The following is a 27,684-nucleotide window of genomic DNA, read 5'->3' as shown; positions in this document are numbered from 1 at the left end:
TTTTATTGTCAAGTTTGCGTTGAGAACTGCCCTTATCATTGCAGGAAGGATGTGTCTGCACTCTATGAACATGGCCACTCAATGATACCCAAATTCTTAATATCTCCAAGACCCAAATAAACCATCTCACAGAATGGCTTCCACTTCAATCTCAACTTGCATTCCCTCCACCCCCAATTTCTCGATCTGGACACACGTCCAGATGGGCCGGTGCTTGGGCATGTGCTTCTTGAATCCGGCAATCACGAAGTCGGCAGACTTTTCGATATCGGTGTGCAGAGTACGAACCGCGTAGACGTTGTCCCATGACAGACCAGAGTTTGCGGCGCGTAAGGCCTTGGAAACGTTTTCGAAGGCCAGTTCAACTTGCTTCTCGACGTCGGTCGGAATGTTGCCGGTGGAATCCCAACCACCTTGGCCCGAAGTCTTGACAATGTTTCCGACTATAACAGCTTGAGAATAATAGAGGTCGTGGGACTGGTCCTCGACTTCCTTGTAGACCGAATAATTAAGTGAAGCCATTTTCTGAGAAGGAGGAGTTGGCAATGCTGGTTCTGAATGCAGAATTGCAAGGGAGAAATGATGGTTATTGTTATCATCTTCTCTGGGGTGCGGGTCTTTTATGTTTTGCTGTCTCTTGCTATGTTCAACCTGAGCACGTCTCATACCGCGTTTAATCCGTACTAAACGGGCAAATTCTCCCGCCAGAATATAGGGGTTTGCGCTGTATGTCATTTAGCACATCCAAAGGAGTTTCTGTATCCCGATTCGGGCGCTCTACGCGTTTCACAATCTCCCCATAGCCCGCTAAGCAGCGGAAAGCGTGAAATCGGCCGAGAACACCTTAATATCCTCTGGATTCTGTCAATTCGAATCCGCATACGACAATATAGCCAAAGCAGAAGTAGTACAAGCCAACGAAGCAAAAGCAACTCCCAGCAAGATTGCCAAGTAACATACTCCAATTCGGTGTTGATATGAATAATTATAATTAGGGTTCTGGCTTTTGGAAGTTCATGAATTTGGATGACTAGTACTATCTACCACTTGGGCAGAGGCCTACTCCATAACATGAACCAGAGACAGATCATACTTACACTAGTGACCATCAAAGGTCAAGACCCAAGTTTACTGTGGTATTTGTGAGCTGCGTGAGGACAGCTTGCATAGATGTTTGAGGGCTTACCATGAACTGCCTTGACCTGCGTATAAGACGAGAGCGCATACGCACCCAGCTCGCGGCCAATACCAGATTGCTTGTATCCACCAAACGGAATCCCAAAGTGAGAGTCTTGGGAGCTGTTTATCTAAAATGGTAAACAAGTCAGTCAGCCGTGATTGAAGATTCTAGAAAATTGCACGCAACACGCAATGCACTCACCCAGACGGTTCCAGCTTGGAGGCGATTGGCAACACGGTGGCTCTTTCTGATATTCTCGGAGAAAACAGCAGCTGCCAGGCCATATGTGGTGTCATTTGCCTTCTCAATGGCCTCTTCCTCAGTCTTGAAAGGGGCAATTGTAACACAAGGACCGAATACTTCCTCCCGCGAGATAGCCATAGAGTTGGGGACATCTTGGAATACAGTTGGCTCGATGAAGAAACCTCTGGTGCCACTGCGGCCTCCACCAGTTGCTTGCTTAGCACCGTCTCTCTTCGCTCCCTCGATAAACTGTAGGATTCTGTCAAATTGAGCCTGGGACACTTGAGGTCCGTGAGTGGTCGCTTCATCAAAGGGATCCCCGATCACTGTGGATGATTTGATTTCTTGAAGGAAGGCCTCCAGGAACTTCTGATAGATCCCTTCCTGGACGTAAACGCGAGAGGTTGCAGTGCATACCTGACCCATGCCGCCCATGATACCGGCACAAGACCACTTTACAGCTTGTTCGAAGTTTGCATCATCGAAAACAATAAGAGGACTCTTGCCTCCAGTCTCGAGCGTCACATTCTTTAAAGATACTGAGCTGGATTTCATGATTTGACGTCCAGTCGCTGTTGAGCCTGTGAAAGCCACCTTATCAACTCCCGGGTGCTCGACAATTGCTGCTCCCGCCTCACGACCAAGACCATTGACAATGTTGACAACACCAGCGGGAAATCCAGCCTCCTTGATAAGTTGTGCCAGGTATAGCGCGGAGAGGGGGGTTTGTTCAGCGGCTTTTAGAACAACTGTGTTGCCTGTTGCCAAAGCTGGGCCTAGTTTCCAGGCCGCCATCTATAATGATCACAGTGACCTGTGTAAGAACGTGCCGCATGAAACAGTATACAGCATGAGGTCTTTCAACGTACCATAACTGGGAAATTCCATGGGATGATCTGCCCGCACACGCCTGTCAAAATTCGTGAGTCGAGCACGGCTTAAACACTTTGAGAGCAGGGTAGAACTGCTTCAACATACCAATAGGTTCATGGCGAGTAAAGGCCAGCTTGGCCGGGTTGGTCTCGATTGTCTGGCCAAAGTTCTTGTCTGCCCAGCCACCATAGTACTGGAACACCGAGATCATCTCAGGGACATCCTCAGTTGACGTAGCAGCATAGGGCTTCCCCAGGTCCCAGGTGTCGATGGTGGCCAGTATATGAGCGTCTCGGTCAGCCAGCTCAGACAGCTTGAGAAGAAGCTTTCCCCGTGAAGCTGCATCCATGTCCCTCCACTGTGGGTTGTTGAACGCATCGCGCGCCGCGGCCACCGCTGCGTCGATATCCTCAACGCCGGCCGCGAAGACTTCGGTAATCACATCGCCAGTCGCAGGGTTGATCGAGGATAGCTTCTTCCCCGACTTGCTTGGTACGAACCTGTTGTTGATAAAGAGGCCTATATGAGGTGTCAGACGACGAATTTAACCCTAATGACCGTCCTCTTACCTGTAGGTTGCCCGTACTTGAGCCCGTTTGGGGCGGTCAATTGTATTGTGTCCGCCATATTAATTCGGTTGAAGCAGATACGGTAATTGCACCAAGGAATGGGTGGAATCCGTTGTCATGATAAATCCTCGAGCTGCTATCTCGACCGGCTCAGTCGAAAGATCGCTCACTCCACATCGCGCCTCGCTTTCCCTTTGCGGTTATCAGAATCGCCCGGACCCGACCAGGTGAAGCCCCAGTGGTATTGGCACGCGTCATCTTGTTCGGACCTGAGTCCCAGAAATAAACCTAAACGGTTGGAGATAACGAGCCAAGCATTTGTTCCACTATGGAGTATTATCGGCTCGTAGTTGAACAGCCACGCGCTAAGCGCGCTCCGAATGTCCTGATTTAGCGTAGTTGATGTATACTTCCTTCGCATGGGAACAAAGTAGGGAACGAATATCAGTTACTACTACTGGTATATACATGCATATCACGCTCGCCTAGACTTTCCGGAAGCAGTACTAGTATTCTCGATCTACTGTGTCCATACTCTAGACGAGAGATGTGCGCGCATCGTCCACCAAAGAGCGCAATAGACCTCAAGAAAGGAATAGATACTCCAGGACAGTCTATTTACTGAGATCCTCTTATCTAGACAAGTTGTACTACATACTGAGAGTAATTCCATGCCTGGGACTTTCAACGCGATTGGATATTTACCATGGATATCTAAAAGGGTTAAATAGAGCCTTTTACTATACTCAAATATTAGGTCGTTTTCGTGTGTAAATATGCAAGGAGAGAAGCTTCATTTAGACATTGTTAACCGACGGTCTTATAGTATGTCGCACATAAATATGCCGCTCATGAAGCGTACTGTGGCGATGCCCCTCCCGATAATTGACGTGGACAGATGAGAGCACCGGAATCAGAAGGGGAATTCCCCTTCTTCGCACTGATCCAGCAAGCCATTCTCAGCTTGCCTTTTGTGTTGCTCATCGAGATACGGCAGAAGGATATGTTCCCACTTATCTCTGCCCTTGTATCGCGACACTGTCTCATCCCAACTTCTAATCGATTCCGCCAAACGGCCTGGGACATGGGGCTCTTGGGCGATCACCGTAACTGGTTCAAAATAAGTTCGAACCGTGAAAAGTAGGACTTTGGAACGGGGAAGACGACGAAGTGTCTGCCGCTCGGATCGGAAATGGAGGTCATTGATGGTCAAGTTATCGCCGTTTGCTGTCGCCCATGCTGCAAAGTGTCAACATGAGCCGTGCGATTATAAGCTTGGGGAATAAATATATATTGTCAGACTCACAAGCAACGGCGTCACCAGTTTGCTCTCCCATCCGATGAGACCAATGCAGCCCGTCGTCTAGCTGAATAAAATACTAGTCGAGTCACGCTTAGTGTTTTGCCCTGGAGTAAATGGAACGAAATGTAGAATTAGAAACTAACGTTGTTTCTCGTCACCGGGGTTTCAGGCGCCATAGACTTGAAAAACTTGTTCATGGCTTTCTGTAGTTTTGCCTCGTAGTGTGGAACACCGGCTTCGATATGGAGTGTGTCCAGGGACATCCGGAATTTCTCTTTCAAACGCCAGAACCCAGGGAGACAGACACAGGCCGCATCGAGGTGGTACTGACCATCTGGTTTCAAATCACCTTTAGTGCCAGAAGTCCAAGGACCTGCAGTTGGGAAACTCACCGTCGTTCTCAACCATCAGGATAAGGTCATCCTGCACCAGCTTTCCAGCCGTGGCCAGGGCCTCTGTAGGGGTTGCTAGATAAACCTTAGTTTATATTCCGTGGGAGAGATGGACCTGTAAGCTCACAAGCAGGATACCGGAATATTTCTCCAGTCGCTGTGTTGAATAGTTGATTGTCCTTCAACTTGAACACAGTTGGATACCGGTGCTTCAAAAACTGGGCAAGCTCCTCGTAGACTTCGAAACAGGCCGCCTTTGTTGTGGCATTGTCAACATATTTAACATGCCCATGGAGATCCCTGTTAAGCTCCGACCCCTTTAAGTCGTGATAACTAAGGAAGTTGCTGTCCATTTCAATCCAACTGTCCCAGTGCAGTCGTCGAATGCCCATAGTAACATGATAGACTCCATGGCGGAATGGCCTATATAGCTTTGGGTTGGTTGCGTCTAATGCGAACGCCTCTGCTGGCCTCGGAATGGGTGTGGTGAAGGGGATATCTACCAGTCCTAGAGAGAATGTCAGCCTACCGGGTCGCTCTGTACCTGCAGTTGCGAGACGATGAGTATTGCGCCTGAGACATACCAGGTCCTTTCATGAAACAGACGTATGCTATGAGGCCAACGATAATCGCAGCAATAGCAAATCGGACAACGGCTGGACCGCTTAGCCCATGCGTAATTGCTTGACTGGCAAAAGCATCCATGACTATGATCGATACCGGTACTCCTTGGGTGCTGTTCAGCTTCTTCATGGACATTTACCTTATAGCCCGACAGCTCGATACATCGCTAATATGTACCTACTTCCTGTCGCCAAAGAAATCCATGGACATTCACAGAAAGGCGAGCTTAAAATGGCCGTATCCAGTCTAGTGCAGCGCGCTTCAGGCGGTTGCCCGGTTTCAGTAATGCGTTCCGATATGACGCTCCTCTTCTGGCTGCGCGCTTCCCCGGTGTACACTATTACGCAACGATGGAGACAGAGGAGCAGATGCCTACGTCGATTTACCCAAAAAGGTAGAGTGCTTATATTATGCATTACTTAGTTTCACATTTGGCGAGGAGCGTGGTGATTTCTGCTGCAGCCAACACAGCGAGTCAGATTAAGATAAGCTGCAGTTCCCTCCGTCTCATGAAAGACTGCCACGCCCACCAGCTCGGCGTGGATTGGCCAGGATCTGCATCGGCAAAGGTTGGCAAAGGATGAGCTGACGAGGCGGCATCTAGACGATCTTGCTCCTGCCACCAGTCCATCAGAAATCTGACCACGTCGTCAATATAGCCCATGCCCGACCAGCGGCTGTATGCTTGGACCTTTTCAATGACGAATTCGCGATCCTGCGGATTCTTCACGGTGACACCGCAGATGAACAAGGGGAAGAGCGCACAGGTTTGGGCATTATCTGTTTCTGAGATAGCACCAAGGTGCTGCATGAGCGACTCAACCCAATTTCGCACGTTAGAGTCGTCCGAGGGGTATGTTTGATAGAGGGTAAAGTATAGCATAATGTAGGCAGCACATTGGTAGCTAGCACCTACAGCCAATTGCTGGCGGTTGAGATAGTTGAAACACCAGGCTCGTAGAGCATCTTCAATCGCGAGGACCTGGAAGAACTGCTCTACGTCAAACCCTTTGTCGGACTGGTCACGGAGTACATTAGACATCCTTCTGGATGCAGTAAAACCACCTGCCCTGCCAGAAGAAGAATGAGCGTCCGACGACCTACGCGTAGGTGTTGTCCGTGACGTCTCTAGCTGGAGGGACGTATCCAAGGAATGTTCGTCATGGGTGCCCTCAGGTATTGAAACCTGGCCTTGTCGAAGGGCTAGAATACGCTCTAAGATCTCAAGGAGTCCATCGTTAGGACCAATCCAGAGTATTTCAGAAACCGGCCGCCTATTAAATATGGTAGGCAAGGTGTCTGACGGACTGGAGTTACCAACAGTCTCTACAGTTCCACTTTGTAAGTCGATATAGAATGAACGACTAGGGAAGGTGACCATCGAGATGACATCGTGGAAGAAAAACCACTCCAGCAGCATCTGGCTGGCCTCCGACAGAGGCCCAGAGGCACCGTGCCAGCCTTCTACCTTCCTGCGCACAAGCTCCCGGCTGGCGTTCAAGTGAATCCTCCAGGGTGATTGATCTCCTCCTTCGCACGTACTCCACTGGCATAGAAGCATTGTGGTGGCCAGGGCATAGTTGATTTGGTTGTCGTCGTCACTGGGTACGGTGTTCTCCGGCGAGCTCCCGCCACGGTTCAAAATCGAAGAAAGGTTCTTTGCATGTCGCCTAATACCGTGCCCGTAGCGAGTCCACTTGATCTTCTGAAGACGCCGAGTTTCGTCGGTGGGCTGGTGGCCTGATTCCTTGAGCAGGAGCCTGACAAGGTGGCTTGCCGCAAAACTGAGCAAAAGATCAAAGAGACCCCAATCATCTTGGTCATGTAGTGCCATGGGTAGCACAATGAGATTAAACGGATTTCTGGCTGGTTCGGAATGGAGGACAAGCTTGGGGGATAGCATATGAGTGAAATGGTGCAAGAGGCGTTTGTCGTCAGCGGTCCGGATCCCATTGATGAGAAAGGGGAAGGCCGGCGCCACGGAGGAGACAGGGCTTGATGAAATCGAAGGCTGGGGACTGCGCGATAGACTGGAGCGAAGGCGTAACCGCGGAAGTCCTCTGCAATTTACCAGAGGTTCTTGGGATTGAGTGCCACGCGATCGGCAGCCACTCTCCCCCGCCCGAGCAGAGTCCAGTGCCATCGTGGGAGGATCTATCGTCTCCGAGTCGTCGCCAGCAGCAATAATAGGGGACACGGCCTCATCCGGCTCGCTAGCGCGCTTGCTATGTGTCATGCCAGTAGTAGGTGCGTGAGATATCCACTTCACAGGGGCCTGGTATCCGTCGCACTCTAGATTGTTCCGCTCACAGTTGCAACAGCTCGGTTTGCGTTCATCGCACTTCTTGCGGCGCCGCCGGCAGGTCAGGCAGCCTGTGCGGGAGCGAGTATGGGACCGATTCGAGCCCATTGTAGCGGCAGTCGAGGCAGTGAATGCAGGAAGAGGGAGGGGGTCTATGCACGGTACTTGGTATGGAATCCTTTATCTCCCCCGCATTTTCCGTCGGGGCATTGAGCCACTAGAAATCACCGATAGTACACTTATTAATACAAATGATATGTGTGGCAAGAATAATTATGCCTTCCGAGTACAAGCCTAATCTTGATCCCTGCTAGTCAGACATGCACAGTACAGGGCTACATGTGTAAATACCGTGCACTACAGAAGCCGGGAACGTAACAGCCAGGACCGGGTACGCCTCTGTCGAGCTTGAATCCTTACCCTTGCTGTGTATGGCCCTCTGGCCCCATTAACGAACTTATATCTAACCTGTCTCTAAAATTAGCACGGCTAATATAGTATTGACAACGACTTCTACACTAAATCCGAGTTGGCGACAGGCGCACCGGGAACAGCAGCCCCGAACGGAAATAGCTGCATCTCTAACTATAGCACCAAGATTGTCGTGAGCGATTCCCCTATCGAGTACATTAATATTTGGCTACTTTGAAGCATACAATCTTGACCATCCCTGCCCGAACATGAGGATCACCGCCATGCACCTGATGCCCTACACGCACATCCATCGAACATTTGGCCACGTCTCCTCGAGAGCTGTTCTAGCAGTTGTAGGTACTGGTTATTGCTGGTAGGAAAGGTTACTCCGAAGGTGGCCGCGAGAGCTATAGCTAGGTTCGACGCTTCGCAGGTTGATTTAACGATATTATCATTGCTGGGCCTGCAATTCGTTGTGGGCACCATTCAAATAATAAAATCCAGTAGTAGCTCCAGGAGTAGCCAGTCGATAGCTGTGCCCTTTACTTTCCAATTGCTTCGATTCCGCTTACTGTTGTTGAATGATTGGAAAAGAATGAATACCACGCTTCAGTCGCACACTAGGTTATCATTTGCTAGACAAATTGTAGTATAAGAACAAAGATATTATAGTACAAGAGAGGAAGAATCAGCGCCGGGACACACAACAGAGAATTCCCGATCGCCCGAGGAAGTACAACGACCCAGTGAACCGAAACAGTGACAATCCTGCTGTAATCCACAAGATGGCCTGGAAGTAGCCTGTCGTCCTGGTGGTCGATGTATTCGTCAAACACATCTTATCCACACCAGTAGCGGTAATCATCAACGCCAGGAGCAAGTTACTAAAGACCCAAAGACACACCAACCCAGTTCGGAAGTTTTTATATGAGTCGTCTAATGTTTTGCCCTCATGCTCTTCGAGTTCAGCCCATGGCGCTAAGGCGCGTTTCACGGTAACCTCAAACTGGCTGTCAATATCGGCTTGCGGTTTGTCAATCTCTTCAATAAAGTTCTTCCTGCTGTTGTCATCTTTTTGAGTCGTTACAGACGGTAAGACATCTGCTTTGTCAGATCCCTTTGTGCCCCAGGAGACATCATGCCAATTGCAGAACGCGTAGACCATGAGCACATTGATGCCTGTTGTCATGCCAAGGAAGTATGCCCATGAGCTGGTTAGGATGTGCCAAGGGTCAAGGTAGAGAATACTCGCAGTTATGTAGATACCGTATGTTGATGCTAGCGCAATGAGCACGATACCACCACCAGAGGAGCTGAAGAAGGACTTTATGAAGGCGGCGACACCATCATCGAAATTGAAATCTAGCATACCGCCAGTGAAGACATTCACGACTAGGTAGAAGGAGAGGACGAGAACATAGAGCTGCACGAGTGAGAAGTAGAGGAAGGAGAACGTGTATGGGATGACAACCCTATTACTTTGTAAGCTACTGACAGCCAGTATTATGAGAAGGGCCACGTACCCTTTCGGTCGGTTACCAAGTGCTAGCATGAACTGGAGCATCAGCACCCAGAGATAACCGTATTTAACAAAGGTATTGACTATCGGGGATGCTTCATTACCCCAAGGCCAGCCTTTTTCCTTGTTGTGGCTGCTTGGGGTGCCAACCAGGTCCATAATGACCGAGCTTGTCAGCCAGTATGACGCTGCCCGAGATGTTAGTATGTACCAATCCCTATCCAACAAGAAAACTGGGGGTGTTGGGAAGACAAACCGAGAGAAAACCAGGTCATGATGAGCTGGCAGAGATTATAAAGCATCTGAATATGCAAGAAACACAATCGAACGATGCCATGGCCGCTGCGATAAATACGCCCAAAATGGATCATCGCGTACAAGCTCGCCGCAAACGACCCATTCAGCCAGCGTCGACGTTGACTGACGAACTCGGCCGCTCCCTCAGGGACATCAGTCTCACCCTTTGCTGCCTTGACATAGCTCAAATGCCACTTGAACCCGGCCTTGGCTACTAGTTCGAAGCACAAGATGCGGTCCTCAGCCAAAAACATGTTCTTTTTGAAGATATTCATGCCTTCAATTCCTTTTTTCCCAAGGCGTTTCGATAACGTGTGGTCGCCATGAAAGTACTGCTCTAAGGGACGGCCCATGATAGCCCGGTACCGGTAAGCAGAGAAAGCACCAGGAAGGACACTGACATAGCCAAAAGCACTCTCCAATGGCTTGTCCAGGATATTGGAGATCTTATATTCAAAGTTCTGGGCAGCAACAAGGGGGTTTATAACCTTGCGCCAGCCCGAGCCAAGCATTGCATGGATCTCGCCGCATGCTCCACCAAGTGTTTTGTCATTATAGAAGGCCTCCCATAGCGATAGCAGGGACTTCGGGCCAGGCTTCGTGCCTGCGTCTAGAAGGACAATGACTTCGGGATTTAGTATTCGGCTAAAGGCGTTGAGAAGCCATCGATGCGAGTTGATCTTTTTGCTGTTCTTCTGCTTCAGACAAAATATAAACTGTACCGGCGGGAGGTTGCTTGATTCGTTACCGTGAGGCCGCACTAATTGTTGAGCAGCAGTGACCGACAATTGGGTTGTGTATTCGAACTGCTGCTGTCAGTGTCAAATATAGCAAATGACCAGTTTACTGCTGCCCTGATCAACCGAGTTGTCATCAACTCACCACATGCGCGACAGTCTCCCGGCCGTCTACATCCTTCTTCATGATACCGTCTTGGTAGATGCCAATTGTGGCCAGCACGTCCAGGGTGTTCTTATCGCAGGGCTCAATGCCGTCGAAGATCAAACAAACAACAATCTTCTGCCACGCTGGGCCTCCCTTATTCCAGAACTCGGATCTTTTCAGGTTAACAATATCCCGAATATTCTGCATTACTCCGTGCAGAGTACGCGACGTCAGGACCTTGTCTTCGTTATAGTAGGTTACCGCAACAAGCAACTCGGTATGACGATTATAGATAGCAGGCCGAAGATTGTATCCATTGCGCAGAGTGAACTCGTCGGGGTCGCATGTCGCCGCCGTATCTGGTATTCAGGATCATCAACTCAGCTCAACCACTTCCCCAATTTCTAGAGTCAGGGTACCCACATCGCAAGTGTGTAAATTCCTCTGGGAACGCGTCCTCGGCATCACGATACTCGGGCTGAATCGCGTTCTGAATCGCGCTTGGAACCGGATAATCGACACTCAGCACAGTTCCCTTCACCAGGTTAATCTTTCTCGTCCCGTACCGAGCCAGCCCCGCGCGAGTCTTCTTTCCACTCGACTGGACTGGTTCGTCTTCCGAGGAGCCGAAGACCAATGGACCGGGATCATGCAGCCTATATCGCTGCTGTGAATCCGATTCAGCGACGGAATCGACAAACGGCGTGCTGTCATGGCTACAGCCGCTCCGCTGCAGGAGCGAAATCTCTTGCTCCTCCGATACTTCCGGGTAGTAGGAGTGTTGCTGCTGGTGTTAGAGTACGGCGCAGAGATTTCCAGCGATACTCACCTCGTGGCCGGGGTGGCAGCGGCTGCTCTCGCTGTCGTACGGTGTGCCGTTAGGAAAGCTGGGGGGCCTGCTATTCATCTTAATGTGTGCCGAGGAAGCGCTGGGGTACACCAAATCCAGTTTCAAAGGTAAGGGCAAGATTAACAGACCAAGCTGGGAACGAAGACAGAAAGCTACGAGCTCAAGTGCGACAATGGCTTGATTAAAGCTATTCTTCAGGCTGTGGCTCTACTCCGTACTTGGCTGTGGACCTGATAAATACGTGGACAAGATCTAAAAATAACATTGCCTGGGATAACAGCGGTCTTTAAAAGCCCATAATGCTAAGCACCGGATTTAATGACGCATTTCTTAATGTTAATATAGAAAGGAGTGGGCTTGCGCTTGGGAGCCGCGCGGACCCAGAAATTGTCGCCAGCACGCAATGGCAAAGTCTTTTTCCCACAAAGTCCCGACTCTGTGAAAAGATGACCGTTGATTGTTGCAAAAAAAAAAAAAAAAGAGGTGTATGTACCCACTACCGGGGCCAGTGTTCTGAAGGCTCTTAGCCTGGGCTTATAGTATACTTTTGTGGGGACGAGGTATCTAGTGAGCACATCATATATGCCACTCATCTCACTCCACGTTCCAGCCATGGTAACAGCACCATCTAGTAGAACGAAAAGAAAACTAACTACCATAGCTACAGGTACATTATCCCACGTACATGTTCCTGTTCTCTCCCACGCCTAGATCTGGCAATCTTCCCTCTTCCCTCTTCCATTTCCGTCCCCACAAAGCTCATTTAGCTCGTCTACCTCATCAACTGACAAAAGTTCGAGGCGATCGTCTAGAGACCCCAGCGGTCCAAAGTATCTCTCGTCAAGAAAGGTCCAATATATATCGTCGAGTATATAGGTCTTCCTCACAGCAAGACAAAACCAAAATAGCCCATTGTCCAGCGAGTCAACCATTCTATTTGACAGGCGCTGCGATGATTCTAATTCCCCCTTATGTATCTCGGTATCCTCGCAAGTTCTAAGCACCCGAAGGAACATGTCAAGACAAGGGTTGCATTTATTCTTAAACCGACGCAAATCTTCTTCCCACCCCTCCGCTGCTTGGAAGAGTAACCACCACGGCGCGGTGTAGGTGAATTCATTAGGAGCGACGTAAGTGGATTCCCAGTTGGTAACAGCCGTAACGCTAAAGTCCACATTATCACCAGACAAGACCAAAACACTCGACGGGCCGAAATCATCACAGTATAGCCGGAACGGGCCAGGTTCTGTTTCGAGCGAGCGTGCTATGCGCCGGAACATGCACCGGGCGATGTATTTCCCCTTCAAGTGATGCTTTTCAAGCAGGCCTTTGTGACACTGGTAACGCAGATGGCGGACCTGTTGGGTGGCTATGTCTGTAAAATATTCGGACGCGCTGGCAAAGGTCTTGTTAAGAATTGGGCTGTGGGGGGGATTGTCGGCTTGGACTAAATCATCAATGGTCGCAGTAAGGGCTCTCTTGGCCACACTCCATTTCCCGTCCAAGCTCTGCACGAGGGCTCCAATCCGTGGAAATGTTTGTTTAGAGAGCTCGAGCATGACCTGGGATATACAGTGATAAGCCCGTTCGAGATCGCGCTTGGCGTTGGGAAGGCTGGGCTTCAGGCGCTTGGATAGTGGAATCCCCTCGATGAAGTCGGTAATAATATATGGCCCGCAATCCCAGGTCCCCGCCCCAAAGACAGTAGGGACGGGGATTATCGTTGTTCGCGCAAGGTACCTCATCACAGATACCTCGTTGCTTAACTTCTCAGCGCACATGTGGCTGCCGCCGGGAAAGGGAAACCGGAGAAGTACACGGGTTCCATCCTCGAACGCCACAGAGCAACGTACAGTGGAGGAGCTGGTTGTTAGGTTTGAGACGTCAGTTACAGTGTGGCCAGGCCACCGTTGGCTGGTTAGTCGCAACGCCAATACAGGCAGTTGTTGCGAGAGTACTTGGAGCCAGGCCGCAAAGTGCTCGTGGCACTCATTTCCCTCAGGATGGATTCGATCCATGTTTGGGAATGATGGGTTGGTGATTTCAGTGGCAATGATAGAAGTAAGAACAGGTACAGCTGGAAACGGGAAATGGAACATGAACAATAATCCTGTACTGCATCCCGCCCTGTGGAAATAAGTACGTTATATACAGTGGTTTAGCCATTTTACTGCGTAAAGACCGTGGTCGGTTCTGAGACACTATCAAGTACGCAACATGCTAGCTAGTTTAGGGCTATTTATATACCACACGTACAGCTTTCGGCACCAACGGCTCTCTCCATACGTCGGCTGAAACTTGGTCAGAGATCCGCAGAACCATTCTTTTTACATTTGGAGTAAATTGCAAGACAAACCGATGAGGGTAGGATTTTACGAGCCTCGATCTAAATCGCAGTGCCACAGAAGATGCGTCGACGTCCCCTCATTGTGTGGAGATCCATCGTGGGGATTTTGTCTGCCACAGTGTTTCCAGCACTGCCACTGTGACGAGATCCAAAAATAAAAAAGGCACTCTCTGGATTTCGGCTGCTCCGGATGGGTCCATGATTTCCTTCTCCGAGACAGCAACATGGGCCCGGCATCGAGTCATTAATCGGCAAGCCGGGGGATCCCGGACTCGGATACTGATGTATGTTTTATCGGAGGCAGACACGGGCAGCTATGCCGGGCCATCGCCTACCCACGACGTCAAATAATCACTGGGTATGCTCCTGCGAATGATGAAGCTGAGATCGGAAAACAGGCTAGATATTGAACCACCGCATCGGTAGATCAATAACACATAACACCTAGCTACTGCAGTCCATTCATTCAGACTAAATGAAGGGCCTGCAAGAGAGATCACATCATACATATAGGCGAGGTGGGGAGTGGCCTACGAGTCAAGCCATGGCATTCGAGCTGGCACATATTTATAGAATATAAACGTTTATGAGGTCTGGGCTCACACCGTGTACGCCTGCTTTTTGTGGGGCCAGTATTCGCTTCATGGATCCAATTTTGGGTATGAATATCGGCCAGGTTCGAGCAGATATTTTTCAGATCAAGAACATGTCCTGACGCATTAAGGAGCATTACCAGGGGACGACTTCTCCAATCGTGCCTTGGCTCATCGTGCAATTAAACAAACATAACTCTTCATTTCACCGAATCCAACTCAAAATGTCCTCTACAACAACTACAACAACAACAACCACTGCCCCTGCAGCAACATCATCGTGCAACGCAACGCTCTATGAGATCCCAAGCAGGGATGCTGCGTGTGCTATGCCCATGAACGGCGCCTACCATACCCTAATGACCGACTGCTGTGGCTCCGCCAGCGTTATCTCTTACTTGGACTGCGACTACTACTGCCTTGCGCAGAACCAGACCATTGGCGACCTTGCAGAGTGTCTAATCAAGGGTTCTGCGGCAGGACAGGTATGGTGTAATAAAAATGCGAATGCTACAGCTACGGGAACTGCAACTGTGGCCACAAGCGCGACTGCGAGCGCAACGGAAGGTCAAAAGTCTGAACCGACTGGATCGAATGAGACGGTGGCTATGGGTTTGGATATTAGGTCTGTGTTGGTGCTCGTATTGGTGGCGCTTGGTGGCATTGCGTATCCTCTTGATTGAGGTTTATTTGGGGGGAGAGGGGGTTCTACATTTTATCTTTATGAATAGTATACTTGTGGTTCTTTTGGTTTGCTTTTTTAACTGAGTTGTATATACACAAAATTCTGGTCTTTTATAGCTTTAGGGCTCGGTATGGGTCGTAACCTTCATTTAAGAATAATATACAATAATCCAAGCCCTCGCTACGCTCCGGCTGGGAATCAAATTCTGACAACCTTGTCCGAAACATTTATATTCACGCACGTTATACACATAGTGAAGTTCAAGGGGTTTCACAAATTAGTTAATAAGCGGATAACTGATTGGCATTCCGCGCCATTTTCAAGGGCTGGTGTCGTGATAAGGAAAGGCTATATACTGAAAGATATGTCACCCTCTAACAAATAAGCCTATGCCGCAGAGCTCTGGGGAAGGCCGCCATCAATTGCCCTAGGGTCTCCATCCGCAGTGCCTTCCACTTCTACCGCTCCTGCGGCCGTGTAAACGTTGGTGTAGTATGGATAGTGCACGGCCGAGACGTTGACAGCCACGGTTATCCAGGCAAAAAGTCCATTTTCGATATTGTCTCCCAGGAATGCATAATTGAGCATGGGGTCAGAGTCCCCGCTCTCCGTCTCCTGGCCGACGACCCGATCCACCGAGTTAAGTGTGATTGGAATATTGTTGGTATTGTACGGATAGGTTGATTCAACTTGCTCAATCAGGTCCTGGTCGAGGAATATTTGAGCGACGTGTCCTACTGTCCCACCGGCAATGGTGTTGTTGGGTAGATGTCTCGCGCCAAAATGGGCGATATTATGGTAATGCGTGGTGCGTCCATCATAGTGGCCCGGGAAGAGAGTATAAAATGTGACAACACCATCTGCGTCGGTTTCCTGAATGCCACGAAGGAAAGTGCGGTTTCGATTGCCCAGGTCATTAGGGTTCCCATTCCCCTCTGCAACCAGGCCGGAGTAAACCCCAGTAGCATTGCAGCCCCAGAGTTCAGCATAGAGACGCGGAATGGGCTTGCACGTTTCGACGTCAATATACTGCTGTTCGAGAAGAACCGGAACTCCAGGTTGTCCTTCGCGGATCTCGGACCGGACTCGCTCGCCAGGTATCCAGTATGGACCGGTTTCTCCCTCAGCAGTGGGGCCAAGGATGCAAGCCTTCTGAGTCGTGTCATTGAAGAGTTCATCAGGAGACATGGACGGCGACACGGGATGGGTTGCCTGGTGTGATTTGCTGAGCACGGCATCGGTGTCTCGGGTGATCAACTGTCGGCGGTGCAACTGGACTGTTGCCTTACGGCGCGCTTCAGAACGAGCTTGAAGACCACTGGCCTCTAGCTGGCTTGCACATTTTGCAAGTCCATGCCCGACATCTCTCTTGTATGCCCTCACAGGAGCTGAGTCGCGCTTCTCGTGATGTCCGGGGTGTGCAAAGGCGAGGATGGCGCTTCCAAGGACGGTAAAGTGAATGGCATTCTTTAGCTGCATGGCAGAATGATAGAGAGTGGTAAAAGCCAATTAAGAAATATGATTCTGTCTGGATTTCCGGTTGTTGCTCTTCAGTGAAGGAGTTAACAGGAATATTTATACCTATCCCTCAACACCTAGCCAAGTCCAATCCGTACCTTATGAGTATCGGGTAAGTGTTTAATCACTACGACGCTGATGATCTTCCTCTTCTGGTCATTGCAGATCATTCATGTAAATTTATCTGTGGCCATTATCCGGGAAAGCAAAACACCGGTTGTGCACACACACACACACACACACACACACACGTATCCGGCATCACAGGTGCTTGGTGGCTTAACCAGGAACAAGTGGTAGCATAGTCGGATGGAGATACCAAGGATGTACCTTGAACAGCAGATCCCTCCCACAAACCTTCCACAATGACTGTGGGAGGGTATCCGTATTCCCTCAAACGCAGCGAATCGGGAGCCAAAGATCGCCGCCCACCTAAGTGGATTCGCTGATCCGGGCCCTTGGCGCCAGTCGGTGGGAGAGTCCACAGGAACGAAGAGTGCAATGAAATCACGCAGATAGTAATCAGAACAATCATCGTAGATACATGGCAGGTGGTTCGTCGGCCGCCTGGATTAAGTTGATTCGGGACTTTTGATTTACTAAAAAGCCGGGCAGTATGTAAGATAATAGGGAAATAGGGAAATAGGGTATTTAGGTTACTTCAATATATATATTACATACTCTCGGAAGTGCCCGACGTCCTTTTCTTGATACCCCTGCCGGAAAAAAAAAAAAAAAAAAAAAAAAAAAAAAATTCGGCTCAAAGTAAATATCATCACATCCCACAGAAGATATCTATAGGCTCCACCTGAGCCACAATCGTATTCAAAGCGTGTACTTGAAGAGCGGAGACTTGTCTCCCATCGCCAGCAACTGCTCGTCGGTGTACTTCTCCCGGATCTCCGTCTCGGTCAAGCTAGCATTGCGCTTGTTGCCATACGCAAAGGACAACTCGAGAAGAGCAGCTATAAATAAAGCCGACCCACCAAAAGCCAACGACAACCCAAAGCCGGTAGGGTAGGTGGGGGCCTCCTTATCAAGATACATGTAGCTACCGATAATGCCTCCGGTATTGCCCATGCAGATGTTGAACGCACTGCCGATGGCGCGGCGCTTTGAGGGGGCTAGGTTGTTCATTGCCCATGAAGCTGTGGCTGGATAGGTTGGGTAGATACCCATACAGGCCACGATGATTGCAAAATACCCAGGCCCGATGTTGGCCTCCAGCCGGCCCTTTAGGCCCATTATTATCGCGTACCCCGTGATGATTAGGAGAAGGGGTGCTGCAACGAATGGCATGCGCCAGTAATACCGGTCTGACAGTTTGGAAAATAGGACTGCGGATATGGCGCCGGCAATATACGGTGGGACGGTCATAAGCTGCGCATTGGTGCCGGTAAAGCCCATTGCCTCTGTAATGGTCGGCAGAGTGAATTTCGTTCCTAACATAGAATGGATCAACAAGGAGTTCCAACGCTAAGTGTGATCAGTAGCAGACCATAGTTGCAGGCAGACTGGCAGAGCATAATATAGGATAGCAGATAAACTCGCCAGTTCAGCATCATGTCCCCGATGTCGTTCCACGATGTCTTCTTATCCTCCTCCTTGAACTGCCCTCCTTCTTTGATGAATTCCTGTATCACTAGGTACCGGATCTCGTCCTGATCAAGCCACTTTGTGGATAGCTGCGGGGAGTCTACTAGCAAGAAGAAGGTCAACACCCCCAAAACAACTGTAATCAAGCCCTCGATTAGAAATATCCAGCGCCAACCGGAGTATCCACCGACGCCATCCATTCTCGAAAGACCAGCCGCGAGAAGACCGGAAAAGGCACCGGAGAGAGCACTTGCACAGAAGAATGCGGCAACCCGCGTGGCGAGGTCTCTGGGCATATACCAGCGCGAACATAGGTAGACCGAACCAGGAAAGAATCCAGCCCTACGCTCGAGTCAGAAGACGAGATCTTAGAAAGTAGGCGCGTAGTTTCTCCTACTCGAAGATTCCCAACAAAAGTCGCATGGCCAACAACCCACCAAAGTTTCGGACGACGCCAGTCAACGTCATGATAATTCCCCAGCTGACGATCAGGGTACCCAAATAGAGCGAGGGTCTGGTGAAATGTTTCAGCAGAATGTTGCTTGGGACCTCTAATACAGATAAGCGACAAGCAATTGACAGGTGATAACACCTACTCACCAAGTAGAACGTAGGGGATGAAGAAAAGACTAAGAGCAATATTATACTGGATACCGCTCAGGCCTAATTCTTCTGTCAGCCCCAGGATCTTTGCATTGCCAATATTGGCTCTGTCAAGGTGAGAGATCAAGTAGAGGATGCACAGCATCGGCACCAGCCTGATATCAACCTGCAATACATGCGCTGTAAGCTCCGTCCTGATCAGTGCGGTCATTGGGCCATGCCTTTCGCAGGAGCTTTTTCCTCCTGTCTGAGGAGAAGTTGCGATAGAATTCTGCATCGTCTGAGCGAAGACCAAGGACATGGATATCGTCAATGGTGGTGGTGATGGCGCAGTCCTCGATGTTCTCGACGCTGGAAGCCTTCTCGTCGACCAAGTCGTTCCTAGGTGCGTGTCCTAGGTGTACTGTGGGCATAGTGGCGTTGGTTTGGCTTTCAGATTCAGGCACGCGGAAAATGGATCATGGATAATCACATCATCCCGAGGCGGAGCGCTTCCTGCTATTTATCTCGAGCAACGCAGAAACACCAAGGAACCGTCGTCGTACAGAGGCCGATCTTGACCAGCTTTTTGGCTTTCCGAGTTAGCTCGTGAGACAGCCGGCGGCGGAGTGCGAAGCACCGGGAGCGCTGCCCCGCGCGGCCATTCCGTGCCCGTTTCTCGCGGGGGATAACACGCCGTTTTGACGCCCACAGGCCCTAAGGAAACTTTCCCTGCGGACAGCGGAACCCCGCCTCCCGCTAAAATGCAAGCCACGGTTGATGCCGCAAGATAGTCCTTCCGCTGATACGCAGACGGGTCCGACAAAACTAGAGAATTGCACGGATATGAACATAACCGGTGGAAGCCATAGCATGCCCATAAATAAGATCGGGATCGCAGAGAGATTGTGGCAGCAATCGGATTCCAACTTGACCAAGAAACCCTGTTCCCTCTTGTCCCACCCTTCAGACGAGCTTGCGCTACAACAACCGAACACGAACATGACCGGCTCCAGCATCTTAACCCGGCTCTCGGCCCTTGATACCAATGCAGTCTCCGATGCCCTGGACTTTCTTCAGCTTAAAGGAGCCACCTATGGCCTCCGGCCTCTCTGGGACTGCCCGAAGATTGTCGGCCGCGCCAATACAGTGGAAGTCGGCCCCAAGACGGGCACTGCGGCGACCGCCCACCCATTCGCGCAGGTCATAGATACAGTCACCACCGATCACCGTATCCTTGTCATCGCCGGCGGCCTGGACGGCGTCTCCTGCTGGGGGGATATCATCGCCAATGCCTCAAAAGTAAAGGGCATTCGCGGGACGATCATTGACGGTGTGTGTCGGGATGTCGATGGCAGCCGTGACGCCGGGTATCCTATTTACGGCCGAGATGTGACGATGATCAGCGGGCGTAAAAGAATGGTACAGGTCGGGGCTGGCACGGCGGTACGGGTGCGCGGCATCACTGTCCGCCAGGATGACTATGTGATTGCTGATAACTGTGGGACGGTGTTCATCCCAGCGGAGTATATTAACACTGTTGTGGACCTGGCCGAGAAGATCACCCATCGTGAGAACCTTATGATCGAGGACGTGAGAGCCGGGGTGCCCGTCTCGGATGTCATGCACGATGCCAGATTCCAAGCTATTGGTGAAGAGATCACGTCGGCGGCTGCCGCTGCAGGAGTGAAGTCCTTTATACAAAATCCTAACAAGGCCAGCCCTGAGGATCAAGAGCTGGTAGGGCTGTTTGCTGGATTGGACGCGCCTGCTGTCTCTGACGCGCTTGACAAGCTCGGGATCCCTGGCCAGGCGTTTGGTGTTATGCCTTTGGCTAACTATAAGAAAGCTACTGTTGGACCAGCCTTTACTGTGCGTTATGTTCCTGCCAGCGACCCGCCCGGGAGTGTTGGTGATTTTATTGATGATATTGCTATTGGTGATATCGTGGTGATCGATAATAATAGTCGTGCGGACTGCACTGTTTGGGGCGATATAATGACCCAGTATGCTGGAATACGGGGAATTACTGGAACAGTTATAGATGGTGTTTGCCGTGATGTGAATCTTGCTATTGAGGATCAGTACCCGATCTTCAGTACCGGTCACTGGATGCGGACCGGCAAGGATCGGGTACAGGTTGGAGGCGTCAATGAGGTAGTGGGAATTGGGAGAGTGCGTGTCAAGCCCCGGGATATAGTTGTGGCTGATGCAAACGGGGTTGTCATAGTTCCTCGTGATCGAGTGCGTGAAGTGGTGCAAGTTGCACGAAACATCGAGCACAGCGAAGCCCAAATCAGGCATCTGGTAACCGGCGGGGCGACACTCGCGCAGGCTCGAAGGGAGCTTGGTTACCACACGCTCCAGCGGAGAGCATAGACAACCCTAGAAGCAATACTATAGTACTCTGGACCTAGACTTGCATATTCTCTACATATTTTGAATTGACTTCGAAGTGTTGCTCGAGCCCTCATTTCTCTGGACTGTACGGTAGTTGGAGTCAAGACGGAATGGCGGACTCCGCGCTGCGTCATGCTGGCCCCCAAGCCCCCACAGCTCAACAGGCCACTGGCGGTGTGATTTGATTTGAATAAGAGTGTCTCGGATTGGACTGGACTGGGCTGGACTGCAGCCGAGCCATGGAGTGGAATGCGGGGCAGAACAGTCGCCCCAGCCCTAAGCTCGCCATTCCCCGGACTTGCTTGCTTGCAAATTCCTCATAGCCTGTACCGTGGCTGACTACGATCCTGCTCCCGATTGTAGGCAATCAAGCGCACTCGGCAACATGGCCCGGGCATGCGAGTTCTGCCGCAGACGCAAGATCCGATGCGACGCCTCCAAGCCAGCCTGCTCTACTTGCCGGAATAGCAAGAGGCTGTGTGTCTACCACAATGGACCACCCAAGCAGCGTCCTTCCACTGCGCTTATCGACTCACTGCAGAGCGAAAAGGCAGCGCTGGAAGATGCGCTGAGCCGGCTTAAGAGCGCAGATGATACCGAAAGGCGTGCTCTGCTTGACTCGGTGGTGGTGCGTAACGGCCGCATATCACTCTTAGACTCACGCAGCGTATCGACACCGCAGTCACCGCGGCCGCAGTCCGCCTATCGAACGGAATATGGCATGGAACAGGAGCTCTTGGGCAGTAATGCTGCCCGAACGAGGCAGGATGACGGTGACGCGACAAACAGCGATGATACCGACCGTGGTGATCGCGGTGTTGAGCACAAGGCCGATAGAGCGCTGTCTCTGACGAGTAACAGCCACGCAACAAGCGATGGAATCTTCAGCTCAACCTCCGTGGTCCATGTTAGTAGCTCGATGACCAGCCCCGAGCGACCCGCAGTATCTAAAGAGTCGCTACGGTACCAGCTGATTGCCAACGCTGCAATGGAGAGGCAGCGTGAGCACCGTCTGCGTAGGTTGACCGTTATAAGAGGAATACCGGCAGACCTGGCGCTTCACCTACTCGATCTTCACTGGAGCAGGCAGCATCACACCTTCCTTCTGACGTATCGACCTGCCTTTATGCGAGAACTCGAGCGTGGGGGGCGATACTGCTCTGACCTCTTGCTGTATGCTGTCTTTGCGTGTGCATCCAAGTTCTCCGAGCGGCCTGAGGTACGCAGTAACCCGATAGACCCGGAAACAGCGGGACAGCAGTTCTTCAGCCGTTGCCACGAGCTCTTGTTGGTTAAGGGATTGATGACCCAATCGAGTATACCGACTGTCATCGCGATGGTCATGCTCGGGTCCACACTGATTGCAAGAGGAATGGCGTCCAAGGGCTGGTTATATACCGGTTACGCTATGCGTATGGTTTACGACCTGGGCCTGCATTACGATTCACAAGAGCCGAACGAGCATAACGTCGAGGAGATTGAGATCCGGCGGCGGGTCTTCTGGGGAGCGTTTGTCTGCGAGAAGCTGCAAAGTCTGTACCTTGGGCGGCCACCTACAATCAGACTCCAGGATGTTCGTGTGTCACAGGACTTTATGGATACGTTCGAGGAGCTGGAGCCGTGGGAGCCCTATAATGAAGCGATCACGGATACAACTACTAACAAAGCAGCGTCTTCTCCGGCGCCGTTGGCGCATTCGATGACTACCTTCCAGCAGCTCTGTCTGCTTTCCCAACTTATGACCCAGATCATTGACAAGATCTATTATGTCGGAGCCACGGCTTCAAAAACAATAGATCAGATAGGGGCCCTTGACGATGCCCTCACAGCCTGGTACTGCGGGCTGCCAGCCCACCTGGCTTATGAGCCCTGGACGAAGGACCCCTTAGAGCCCCCGGTCATAGTTGCACCAAACCGTATCATCCTTCTGACAACCTACCACTCGCTCACTGTGCTATTGCACCGGCCGTTTATCACAGCGCTCAGCAGCACAAGCAATCACAACTCCGCTGACACAATCGGAACCCCTGCTTTCTCCTGGAAGCGGTGCACAGCAGCGGCACGGCATATCACCAGTCTCGCCCTCAGCTATCAATCCATCTACCCATTGCGCAAGTCCAGCTACTTGCTCAGCTACGCTGTTTACGTCGCGTGCACAGTCCATGTGCTCAACACTGCTTCGCTTTCAGCGGCGGAGAGCGACAGCAATGCACACGCGGAATCGTCTTACCTACTCAGCGCAAGCCTGAGGTGCCTAGATGCATTGGCAGTCCCAAACTCTGGGGCTGCCGATACAGCGCGGATAATTCGCAAGTTAATGACCGCCAAGGGCGTACAGGAATCGCCAAGTGAGTCTCTCTATTGTTTATTGCTGCAGATTGATCCCCAATGACACCAATTCTCTTTACTTCAGCGCACTCGGAGGTCCAGGCGTCGACCTTTCACCGGAACCTCGATAATTGTTGGCAGTTCCCCAGTGACTCCCCGACGTATGACGATATTGGACAGATGCAGCCCTTCCAGGATATTTTCATTCCCGGCCAGGACCTCTTGTTCGGGTTCATGAACGATAACATGCACCTTGCGGCATTTGATATGAATGACACAACCTTCTAACATGTATATGAAGATGGGAAATAGTGAATCTGCACATCGTCGTGTGGGGGTAGTGACGGACTAGGCTATTTGGCATAGAACCAATAGAGGCATAAGTACCTGTATGTAATGGACTTTAATGAAGGGCTGATACTACAGTAATAAATCCGGCTCCTCCTTCACCACCTGGTCATAGTACGGCTGGAAAGCTAGCCACATCTTATTTGCGTTACCACTCCTCCTATGTCCAAACTCTGCCTGCTCGTCGGAAATATATCTTTTCTCAAACCCAGGACACACCGCCGCATTCGCAAGCAGCTGCGCGTGGCAGCACCGATCCAACGCAATGAACAGGAACGCTGCCTCGTCAACGGTCCGCCCACAGGTAATCATGCCATGGTTCTGCAAAATCAAACTGCGGCAGGTCGGCCCCAGGGCTGCCGCGATCCGGTCGCCCTCCTCGACCGTGAGCACTGTGCCGCCGTAGCGCTGATACACAGCGAGGTCGTTGTAAAACCGCAGCGCATCTTGGTAGATCATCTCGATTGGCCGGCCGAAGCAACTGAAGGCTTTCCCGTAGACGCTGTGTGCGTGGCACGCGGCGTTGAGGTCCGGACGGGCACGGTGAATGGCGCTGTGGATGGCGAATGCCGGGCCGTTGATGGGGCTCTGCGCGCCGTCTGGGAGAACCTCGCCGGCCTCGCTGACGAGGACAAGATCATTGACGCGGATCTGGGAGAAGTGTCGAGAGAGCGAGTTGATCCAGAATAGGGATGGGTTGCCCGGGTCGCGTAGGGAGATGTGGCCAGCGACACCCTCGTCGAAGCCCTGTCTGGCGAAGACCCTGAATGCGGCGGCAAGGTGCTGCTTTAGGTGTGCGCGCGTGTCGCTGATGTTGCTGAACTTTGGAGGGCTGCGGAGCTCGACTTTGCCAGCTCTGTCACCTAGAAAGTGCACGTCTTGCCTCCACGACGAGGTCAAATTCGCCTGGACTGATGGGGGAGCTCCTGGCCTCTCGGCTCTCGAATCGGCCTGCGAGTGGTCAATGGGGTCGTCTGTGACAGTAGCTGGTGGCATGGCGGTGCCTTTTGTAAATATGTAAGGATCTTAAATCTAGATTCCTGCTTTCAGGCCCTCTTATGATCGAAACGGTCAGTCTGATGCGTCCGTATACTAAACCCCGCCGCGGCATGTGCAGTGCATCCTTCCATGGTGGAGATCAGGAGGAATTCTGTCTCCGTCAATGTTGTACCTTTTGCACGGAGTGCTACGGCCCGTCGCAGTCCGTTGAAAGCATTGAGTATACTGCAGAATAGAGAAAGTTAGGAGTGACCAGTCTCACCCTTACCTTGCCGTGGATCTATCGGACTAAACTGCCTGGCTACCCTTACCCGTTGTGCTTGCTTGCTAAGTTGGCGCTCTCGCGATCTAAGCGATGGATCTGTAGGAGGTCTATGTAAGTTCCAAGTCGCCTGACGCTTGCCTCGACCGCGTCAAACAATATTTTTTCTTGACAAGCTAACACGATTGACTCATTCCCAACCGTCGTATGAATTATTGCGCGCATTCTGCTCCCTGTGCGGCTACGGCAGGGATTGCATGGAAGCTGGATTGATGGAGAGGATCTCCGGTGCATACCACAGAAATAATGACACACCGGCTTCGAACCCATCTAAATAAGCCCCATATCTCCGTCATGCACGTCTCTTTCTTTAACTTTAGGTCGAGGCGGGATCCAGTGATAGTTTCTCGGATTGCAACAACAGTAGATAATTGAGCATACTTCTGCAGCCAGGAAAAACGCGTATTCCAGCCGCAGGTATGCAAGTTGTAGGTGTCACAGCCAGCACCTACTCCGCATAGTAATATGAACTTGAGAGTCGACCTATCGCCCCTTTCTTGTACATGCTAGTAACCCATTTGATCCCAACCACATAAGGATGCATCAGAGTTGTCTCTTGACTTTATTACGCCGACAATAAGAAATTTTCTCAGCATTGGGAGTGATACTGTAGAGAGCTCTTCTATCTCTATATCATAGATACTTCGGCATCGAACCTAACTTAGATCATAATAAATGTGATGTCAAAGAGGCCATTGCGGACGACGCTGGCTCTCATTATACGATACATTCAAGCAAAGGGTAGTTTCCGCAGATGACAATTATAGAAGATACTACTTTTGATATTGCCTTAAACTGTGCTATCTTTTGTTATATATCTCTTTCATTATCTGGATCTTAGAAACATGTCTACCTTCTATTTGTCGCCATGTGCTCTTTGAAGCTGCACCGCCCGCGCTGGCATGTTCTAGAAACATCTCAGATATAGATTAGGCGTGAGGCTGTTACTCATGTTTAATATATAATATAAAACCTACGCAGCACCTTATTCCAGAAATGGAAGAAAAGCCTGACGGTGTATGAACTGTTCTCTTTGCATTTTTTCAGCGTTGTAGTTAGGTACAGGTGCCTGCAATTTGCAAACCTAGGTCTCCCTCGTACAGTCCATCTCCACTAGACCCGGCCCAACTGGTATGTACCAATGTCCATCAAGCGTCCCTGGGAGCAATATCGGCATTGAATCGTGGCTCAGCCATGTGGGCCAGGATTGGCACTCGGCATTCTACTCCAAAAGCACGCCAGACCTAGGCGAGTCAGGTTGGTCCTACAGATGGACGCGCAGTTGCAATTCCCCAAGTGGTGTTCAATGGGCGCAGTGGCATGAGTTGCTTCCCCACGTTGTCTTGTGGCCGCCGCATTCCTTACCTCTGCAAATTTCTCACATCGTCGCGCATCCAGAACCGGTACAATGAAGCTGCCAATCGCTCAAGCGCAACAGCTCGCGCACGACGTCCTCGTGCAAACCGGGTACACGCCAGAAAACGCAACACGGATTGCCCTTCACCTTCTCGACAGCCAGCTCCGCGGCTACTCCTCCGCTGGCCTCGCGCGCATCCTCGCAATCCGCGATCGCCTCGGTGACAAAAAGCCCGCTGAAGACATCAGCATCACAACCGAGACCCCCGTCCTCGCACACCTCAACGGCAATGACACATTCGGATACCTCGTCGGCGAGAAAGCAACCGAGATGGTGATCGCCAAGGCCAAGGAGTGCGGGATCGCCATCGTCGCAGCATGCAATACCTGGACAACAGGGATGCTCGCGTACTACGCGGAGAAGGCAGCCAAGGAGGATCTCGTTACGATTATCACGGCCAGCTCGACACCATGGGTTACCATTGAAGGCGGGTATAAGGGGATCAATGGGACGAATCCTGTTTGTGTCGGGCTTCCGTCGAGTGGGAAGCCTGTTATTCTGGATATTGCGACATCGAAGATTCTTCATGCTGATATCGTACTTGCGCAAAGACTGGGGACGGAGTTACCAGCTAATTCAGCCTTCAACGCGCGGGGCGAATCGACGACGGATCCATTTGAGGTATTCCAGGGCTCGATTGCTCCCTGGGGCGGGTATAAAGGGTCGGGTCTTGCATCCATGGTTCAGTTGTTTGGTGTGCTGGCGGGATCACCGGCGTTCCCGCCGCCATTGGAGCAGTTCGGGCTCAGTATTATTGCGATTGATCCGGCGAGGTTTCGGCCCATTGCAGAGTACAAGACGGAGGTCGATAAGTATTGTCAAGGTGTTAAGGACAGCCCTGTCGCTGAGGGAGCACAGGCGCTGCGGCTGCCGTTTGAGGGTTCGGCGAAGGCGAGGGCGGAGGCGTTGGCCGCTGGAGAGGTCGAGGTTGACGAGACTGTTTATAAGACACTAGTAAAGATTGTGCAAGGAGTCATTTGAGACTTTGACATTTCGCAGCAGTAGCGGTGGAATCACAAACTAGGCAATTATACCGGTGAGGAGGGTATCCTATCGTGTGCTGAACGATCAGGTAACTCAGCAACGCAAGGAACCTCG

The 27,684-nt window shown here is 51.1% G+C and overlaps 13 protein-coding genes across 13 annotated transcripts; 4 read left to right on the top strand and 9 right to left on the bottom strand.

The window, feature by feature from the left end:
- Positions 1–126: 126 nt before the first annotated feature.
- On the bottom strand, positions 127–522 carry APUU_10020S (uncharacterized protein; the record flags this gene model as incomplete). Its single annotated transcript, XM_041698152.1, has 1 exon — positions 127–522. One exon carries the CDS (start codon positions 520–522, stop codon positions 127–129), a length of 396 nt encoding a protein of 131 aa, XP_041549386.1.
- Positions 523–1,108: 586 nt separating this feature from the next.
- On the bottom strand, positions 1,109–2,923 carry APUU_10019S (uncharacterized protein; the record flags this gene model as incomplete). The annotated part of the gene is made up of 6 exons (XM_041698040.1): positions 1,109–1,131; positions 1,187–1,307; positions 1,382–2,218; positions 2,293–2,333; positions 2,402–2,815; positions 2,866–2,923. 6 exons carry the CDS (start codon positions 2,921–2,923, stop codon positions 1,109–1,111), a joined length of 1,494 nt encoding a protein of 497 aa, XP_041549385.1.
- Positions 2,924–3,778: 855 nt separating this feature from the next.
- On the bottom strand, positions 3,779–5,265 carry APUU_10018S (heme-dependent oxidative N-demethylase family protein; the record flags this gene model as incomplete). Its single annotated transcript, XM_041697929.1, has 6 exons — positions 3,779–4,104; positions 4,172–4,244; positions 4,312–4,502; positions 4,561–4,635; positions 4,688–5,068; positions 5,145–5,265. The coding sequence occupies 6 exons, from the start codon at positions 5,263–5,265 to the stop codon at positions 3,779–3,781; spliced, it is 1,167 nt and encodes a 388-aa protein (XP_041549384.1).
- Positions 5,266–5,659: 394 nt separating this feature from the next.
- On the bottom strand, positions 5,660–7,594 carry APUU_10017S (Zn(II)2Cys6 transcription factor; the record flags this gene model as incomplete). Its single annotated transcript, XM_041697818.1, has 1 exon — positions 5,660–7,594. The coding sequence occupies one exon, from the start codon at positions 7,592–7,594 to the stop codon at positions 5,660–5,662; it is 1,935 nt and encodes a 644-aa protein (XP_041549383.1).
- Positions 7,595–8,588: 994 nt separating this feature from the next.
- APUU_10016S (uncharacterized protein) lies at positions 8,589–11,508 on the bottom strand (the record flags this gene model as incomplete). The annotated part of the gene is made up of 6 exons (XM_041697707.1): positions 8,589–9,372; positions 9,424–9,607; positions 9,676–10,522; positions 10,599–10,960; positions 11,025–11,385; positions 11,431–11,508. 6 exons carry the CDS (start codon positions 11,506–11,508, stop codon positions 8,589–8,591), a joined length of 2,616 nt encoding a protein of 871 aa, XP_041549382.1.
- Positions 11,509–12,158: 650 nt separating this feature from the next.
- APUU_10015S (uncharacterized protein) lies at positions 12,159–13,469 on the bottom strand (the record flags this gene model as incomplete). Its single annotated transcript, XM_041697596.1, has 1 exon — positions 12,159–13,469. One exon carries the CDS (start codon positions 13,467–13,469, stop codon positions 12,159–12,161), a length of 1,311 nt encoding a protein of 436 aa, XP_041549381.1.
- Positions 13,470–14,615: 1,146 nt separating this feature from the next.
- Positions 14,616–15,074, top strand: APUU_10014A (uncharacterized protein; the record flags this gene model as incomplete). The annotated part of the gene is made up of 1 exon (XM_041697485.1): positions 14,616–15,074. One exon carries the CDS (start codon positions 14,616–14,618, stop codon positions 15,072–15,074), a length of 459 nt encoding a protein of 152 aa, XP_041549380.1.
- Positions 15,075–15,463: 389 nt separating this feature from the next.
- Positions 15,464–16,555, bottom strand: APUU_10013S (intradiol ring-cleavage dioxygenase; the record flags this gene model as incomplete). The annotated part of the gene is made up of 1 exon (XM_041696767.1): positions 15,464–16,555. One exon carries the CDS (start codon positions 16,553–16,555, stop codon positions 15,464–15,466), a length of 1,092 nt encoding a protein of 363 aa, XP_041549379.1.
- A 611-nt stretch (positions 16,556–17,166) lies between these two features.
- Positions 17,167–19,206, bottom strand: APUU_10012S (uncharacterized protein; the record flags this gene model as incomplete). Its single annotated transcript, XM_041695656.1, has 6 exons — positions 17,167–17,182; positions 17,433–18,036; positions 18,093–18,532; positions 18,588–18,741; positions 18,791–18,853; positions 18,969–19,206. The coding sequence occupies 6 exons, from the start codon at positions 19,204–19,206 to the stop codon at positions 17,167–17,169; spliced, it is 1,515 nt and encodes a 504-aa protein (XP_041549378.1).
- Positions 19,207–19,552: 346 nt separating this feature from the next.
- APUU_10011A (RraA family protein) lies at positions 19,553–21,151 on the top strand (the record flags this gene model as incomplete). The annotated part of the gene is made up of 1 exon (XM_041694545.1): positions 19,553–21,151. One exon carries the CDS (start codon positions 19,553–19,555, stop codon positions 21,149–21,151), a length of 1,599 nt encoding a protein of 532 aa, XP_041549377.1.
- Positions 21,152–21,557: 406 nt separating this feature from the next.
- On the top strand, positions 21,558–23,788 carry APUU_10010A (Zn(II)2Cys6 transcription factor; the record flags this gene model as incomplete). The annotated part of the gene is made up of 2 exons (XM_041693434.1): positions 21,558–23,520; positions 23,586–23,788. The coding sequence occupies 2 exons, from the start codon at positions 21,558–21,560 to the stop codon at positions 23,786–23,788; spliced, it is 2,166 nt and encodes a 721-aa protein (XP_041549376.1).
- A 132-nt stretch (positions 23,789–23,920) lies between these two features.
- On the bottom strand, positions 23,921–24,844 carry APUU_10009S (uncharacterized protein; the record flags this gene model as incomplete). The annotated part of the gene is made up of 1 exon (XM_041705928.1): positions 23,921–24,844. The coding sequence occupies one exon, from the start codon at positions 24,842–24,844 to the stop codon at positions 23,921–23,923; it is 924 nt and encodes a 307-aa protein (XP_041549375.1).
- A 1,733-nt stretch (positions 24,845–26,577) lies between these two features.
- On the top strand, positions 26,578–27,567 carry APUU_10008A (Ldh family oxidoreductase; the record flags this gene model as incomplete). The annotated part of the gene is made up of 1 exon (XM_041704817.1): positions 26,578–27,567. One exon carries the CDS (start codon positions 26,578–26,580, stop codon positions 27,565–27,567), a length of 990 nt encoding a protein of 329 aa, XP_041549374.1.
- Between the last annotated feature and the right edge of the window lie 117 nt (positions 27,568–27,684).

This window comes from Aspergillus puulaauensis, chromosome 1 (genome assembly GCF_016861865.1).
Source record: "Aspergillus puulaauensis MK2 DNA, chromosome 1, nearly complete sequence".
In the NCBI taxonomy this organism is placed as follows: domain Eukaryota; kingdom Fungi; phylum Ascomycota; class Eurotiomycetes; order Eurotiales; family Aspergillaceae; genus Aspergillus; species Aspergillus puulaauensis.
This window is presented reverse-complemented; position numbering and strand designations above follow the sequence as displayed.